General features: G+C 56.4%; 1 protein-coding gene across 1 annotated transcript in view; it reads right to left on the reverse strand.

Annotated features, from left to right (window-relative positions):
• Positions 1-769: 769 nt before the first annotated feature.
• The window catches only part of Eya2 (EYA transcriptional coactivator and phosphatase 2), a 146,186-nt gene continuing 142,355 nt past the window's right edge, over positions 770-4,600 (reverse strand). Inside the window, exons 14-15 of the mRNA XM_033767029.1 lie at positions 4,522-4,600; positions 770-1,497 (exon numbers count right to left, since the gene is read on the reverse strand). The exon at positions 4,522-4,600 is cut by the window's right edge and continues 9 nt beyond it. Coding sequence (XP_033622920.1) covers positions 1,417-1,497; positions 4,522-4,600 — 160 coding nt within the window. The 3' untranslated portion in view covers positions 770-1,416. The remainder of the gene's footprint in view (positions 1,498-4,521) is intronic.

Below are 4,600 nucleotides of genomic sequence, written 5' to 3' on the forward strand. Positions count from 1 at the left end.
TAGATTGCAGCTCTGAGATTCTCACTGCGGTCAGCTTGCATTTCTGCTCTCACACATATCAGCCCATGGGTCACCCTGGATTTCACCAACACAGACTGAGAAAGGAGGGCACGTTTCTGCTTAACATCTAACCAGAGGGACCAGGTCCTGTGTGGTCCTCTACAGCCGTAACAGTGCTCAAGACACCCTGGAACCTCTACAGACTCCCCTACCCTGCTCCTCACATGGGTCCTTGACTCTTCCATTTTGGAAAATAAAATCCTATCACTGCAATGGAAGTTGGTTGTATTTTCAAAACCAACATCTTCTTCCCTTAATTCTTTTAGGACTAGTTCCCTGTTACTTTTTTCCCCCTCTGGGGGACCAGCCCTCAACTTCCTGCTCACGAGAGAATCCAACCCTAAATCCAGCTCCACGGATACAGCCAGGGCTCAGGTGTAGCAAAGAGATTTAACCCTGGGCTTTTACCAGAACCACCATGTCGGAGGTGTTCTTGCTCTGGCCATATGGTTCTGCTGAAAGATTCTTGGAGCTATTTTGCTACAACAGCGCAGAGCCTATTTAAGAATTAAAGTCACATGGGAGAAAGCGCTTGCTCACCTGGATACAGCCACAGCTGAAGACAGCAGCACTGCCCCATGCCTCCCTCAGCTTAAGCCACTTTAAATTGGATTTTATTCTTCTGCAACTGAAGAAAAGGCCTGAGAAAGACCCTATCTGGAAGCCTGGGAGGAGGAATAAAGTGGCTACCATCTCCTCCACTTCAAAATGTAAACGTGATTTTATTTAATGCCTTTTATCCATCACAAAGTACTGCTTCCTTCCCAGAGTCCCCTCTTCCTAGAAACAAGATGGCAGCGTAAGGCACCGTTCCGGGGTCCCCATGTTGTCGGGGAGGGGCTCTGGAGACGACCAAAGTAAGTCTTCCCCACAGTTCCCAATCGCCTCCCTCGCCAATGTCCGAAGAGTGATTGTCCCCAAAGCACAGCCTGGAGAAGAGTGCGAGCCACCCCACATGCCAGTTAAAAAAACAAACAGATCCAACAACTAAGAAAATCAACGACACAGGCACAAGAGCATAATACGGGAGTACTGAGATTCGTCCATAAATTAAAAAGAAAAAAGAAAGAACCTGTTTCCTCCTCCTCGCCGCCCTCCCCACAGTTAGCAAGTCCTTGCTTTTGGTCTTTGAGTCTTGCAGAAGTGTCTGAACTCCACGTCAGCCCTTTTCCCCCAGCGTCAGATATTCCGAAGCCAGTGTTGGGGACTTTGCGGCTCAGTAAACCTCACACAGGACAGCTTCCGACATGGCCACTGGACACGTCCTCCGGGTGCAGGGACTCTGCCTGGTGTCCAGCATCTGGGGCTCTTGGTGGGGAGGTGAGGACCGAGGGAGGGTGGGTGTGATGGCAGGTGCTATAAATACTCCAGCTCCAGGGCGTGCCGCAGGGCCTCCAGGTCAGCGTGGCAGGATATCCGCCAGAAGGGCATGTTGTGCTGGAACACAGAATGGCAGCCGCAGGTCACACGCCTGGATGCTGGGGGGGACTTGAGGGGCTACCTGAGCCAGCCCACAGTGTGGCTCTTTCCCAAACTGTGCCTTGCAGAACCTCGGGGGACCCGCAGCGCTCCCCACCCCAGTGCGGCCAGGCCACCTCTGCTCCTGCAGTGCTGAGAGCGAGTGCTGGTGGCTGCTGCACCCTGGACCCGGCCTGTGGTCCACCTCTTCTCATCTGGTTAGGCATGCAAATGTGTAAGCCAGGCGTGCCCAGCCCACAGCCCGCATATGGCACTGGACACTGGTAACGCAGCCCTGCAAGACTGCAAACTTTGGGGCTGAGCCTGGGGCCTTTGCACCGAGCTACATCCCCAGCCAACTCTCAGCAACTTGCTAAATTGCTCAGGTTGGACTCAAACATGCAACCCTCCTGCCTCAGCCTCCTGAGTGCTTGGATTACAGGCGTGTGCCACTGCATCCGCTTTTACTATTATGATGTGATTTTTACTGATCATTTTCACGGCTTGACTGTGTAGTTCTTAGGCACGGAGTGTATGGGGGATGGATGAACCCTGGGGCGCAGTCTGATTGGAACCCCGTGTATCAGATCTGCCCCGCCCTGGAGACCCGGTGAGTGAATCAAAGCATCGTGTGCCCGTGAAGATGGCACTTACTGTCATGAGGCGAACAGGTGAGTCTTTCATTTAATTTTTAAACTTGGCTTGTTATTTTATAAAATAACTTCCTCAGTTAAAGTATTAAAAAAGGATATTTGTCACTTGAACGTGAACTACGTTATGTATTTTACTGAGGCCCAGGTCCTCACCTTGGCGGGGTTCTGCTGCTAAGGGACCCTGCCTCCTCCACACGGCCCATAGCGAGTCATCCACGGAGTGTCAGGGCGACCCTGCCACCTGGGTTCCTGCCCCACCCCGCATCCTCCTGCTCCCTGGGTCACGACAGGCCCCGTCCTGCCTCCGCGCTCACCCCCTCAGTCCCTGCCCTGGCTCTCTGGGGGAAGAGGGACTTCTCAGATGGGGATGGGCAGGGACTCTGTCCACTGTTCACTGTGCACACTCATGGGGCTTCCTCAGGATCGGAGGATGAACCTAGACACGAGTCAAGTCTAATTTCACCTCCTGGCCAGGGATAGGAAGGAAGTAGCATGAGCCCGGGGTCGACAGCAGCAAGGGTGCGTCTATTTCTGGTAACTGGTACCCGAAAGGCCTCCAGAGCAGTGACCTCTAAGCAGGCCCTGGAAGATGAAGACAGCTGGAGCAAGGGTTTGCAGGAAGTGGGAGACTAGCAAGTGCAAAGGCCCTGAGGTGTCAACTGCATTCCATGGTCCTGGCACAAAGCAGGTGCTCAGAAAATGTGCATGAAAGGAATGAAAAGAGGAAGGGAAAGAGGACAAAAAGAAAGGGAAATATCTCCAGGGAGTTCCTCTATGAACACAGCTTCTCTTTAATCCTGCAGCTCGTCCGCAGCTCCAAGCTCCAGGGAAGCGGGATGCTGTCTATCCAGGACACAGATACCACCTCCTAGCCTGTCCTCACCCGCCAAGCCTTCCTTTCTTGGCCAACATGGATTCTAGGGGCCACCTGGCCTGGCCCGGCCCGTCCCGTCCCCTTTAAAGAGTGCAATTCACTTTTCTGGAAGGGAAGCAGCAGATGGAGAAGGCCCAGCTGCCTCCCTCCCTCCCAGGGGGCTGGCTCCAGAGTGTGCAGATTTATCGTCCGTGGAGAGCCGGCGACAAAGACCCGCAGGATGCTCTGGTGTCCCCGCTGGGCCTAGAGTCTCCCATTCACCAGCCTGGGACAGCTGCGGGGACAGCGAGCGCCTCTGCTTCAACCCAGGCGGTGGACTCCCCTGTGTGCTGGCTGAGGGGCGCAGAGGGGTTCAGACCCTCAGGGTCAGACGTGAGCGCACCCGTCGGGCACGGAGACGGCACAGGAGGTGTCGCACACCGGCCCTGTGACCCTGGGTGGATGAATTCATCTGAGTCTCAATCCGTTCACTCTAAAGCGGGGTGCACTGATACCCACTTTGCAGGGTTTTAGTCAATGAAATGATGTCTGGAAAGAAGGGCATAGCACAGCCCCGCCTCATCACAGCTGAGCCCACAGCTTCCGGCGGCCCCCAGCAGCCCTCCTCTTCCTGTCCCCCAGGGGCTGCCCGTGTGGTGATGCGACCACAGTTGGGCCCATGGCTACAGTGGCAGTGACCGCTGGTGTCAGGCTATGTCCTCAGAGGGCAGTGTCCCCATTCCCCCCACCACCCCCGTGGCCAGAGTGTGAACAGGTGCTGGGAGCCATTGTGGACTGTGTAGAAAGAGCAGCACCTGAGACCTGCAGAGGGAGAGGCGGGAAGAGCCTGGGCCGCTCACCATAGCTCAGAGGAGAGACTGAGAAGCCCCCTTCCTGGTGCCCGCAGCCTGGCATCTTCGACGGCACATGGCAGATGCCAGCGTACCGGGATATCCCAGCCCCCGGCCAGGCCACCCTCGCGCACACCCTCACCCGCTTAGCGACTCGCTCCTCCCAAGGCTTTGAGCCAGCAAGAGCCTCGGTGGAGTCAGAGGGGCAGCGCCCTGGGGAGGGGGAGCCCTCCAGGCGGGGGCAGCACCCTGGGGCCTTCCCTTTCCTTCTGGATTCATCCACTGAGACCCGAAGCGTGGGAAAGCAGGTCCCGGATGAAGCTCTGTGACTTAATCGGCTTCCCAGGCCTCCGGCGGGGGGTGACAGGCTCTCTGGGGCGCTGTTGACAGGTCCAGACCCCGGCCTGGGCAGCTGTTTCTTTCGGAGAGCAGAGCTGCGGCTACCAGAACCCCTCCTCCGGGCCCAGGTACAGATGCGGGATTTTCTTTTTCATTAGCCTAATGCTGTCTTTATTAACCGGGAAGTCCCTGGAACACGTGAGCAGCAGCATGAAATAAAACGTGCGCACGTGCAGCAGCCCCGCTAGCCCGCCCTGCCCAGGCCGGCGGGATCTGCGGGAGGAAATCGTACGGCGCGGGCCGGTACCTTCTTGGCTCCCTGCTCCTCTTCCACCCCGTCGCCGATCACCACGTACACGGCTTTCCGGCCGAACCTCTGCATTATC

This window comes from Fukomys damarensis, unplaced genomic scaffold (genome assembly GCF_012274545.1).
Source record: "Fukomys damarensis isolate Sample0158 unplaced genomic scaffold, DMR_v1.0_HiC HiC_scaffold_22, whole genome shotgun sequence".
Taxonomy (NCBI): domain Eukaryota; kingdom Metazoa; phylum Chordata; class Mammalia; order Rodentia; family Bathyergidae; genus Fukomys; species Fukomys damarensis.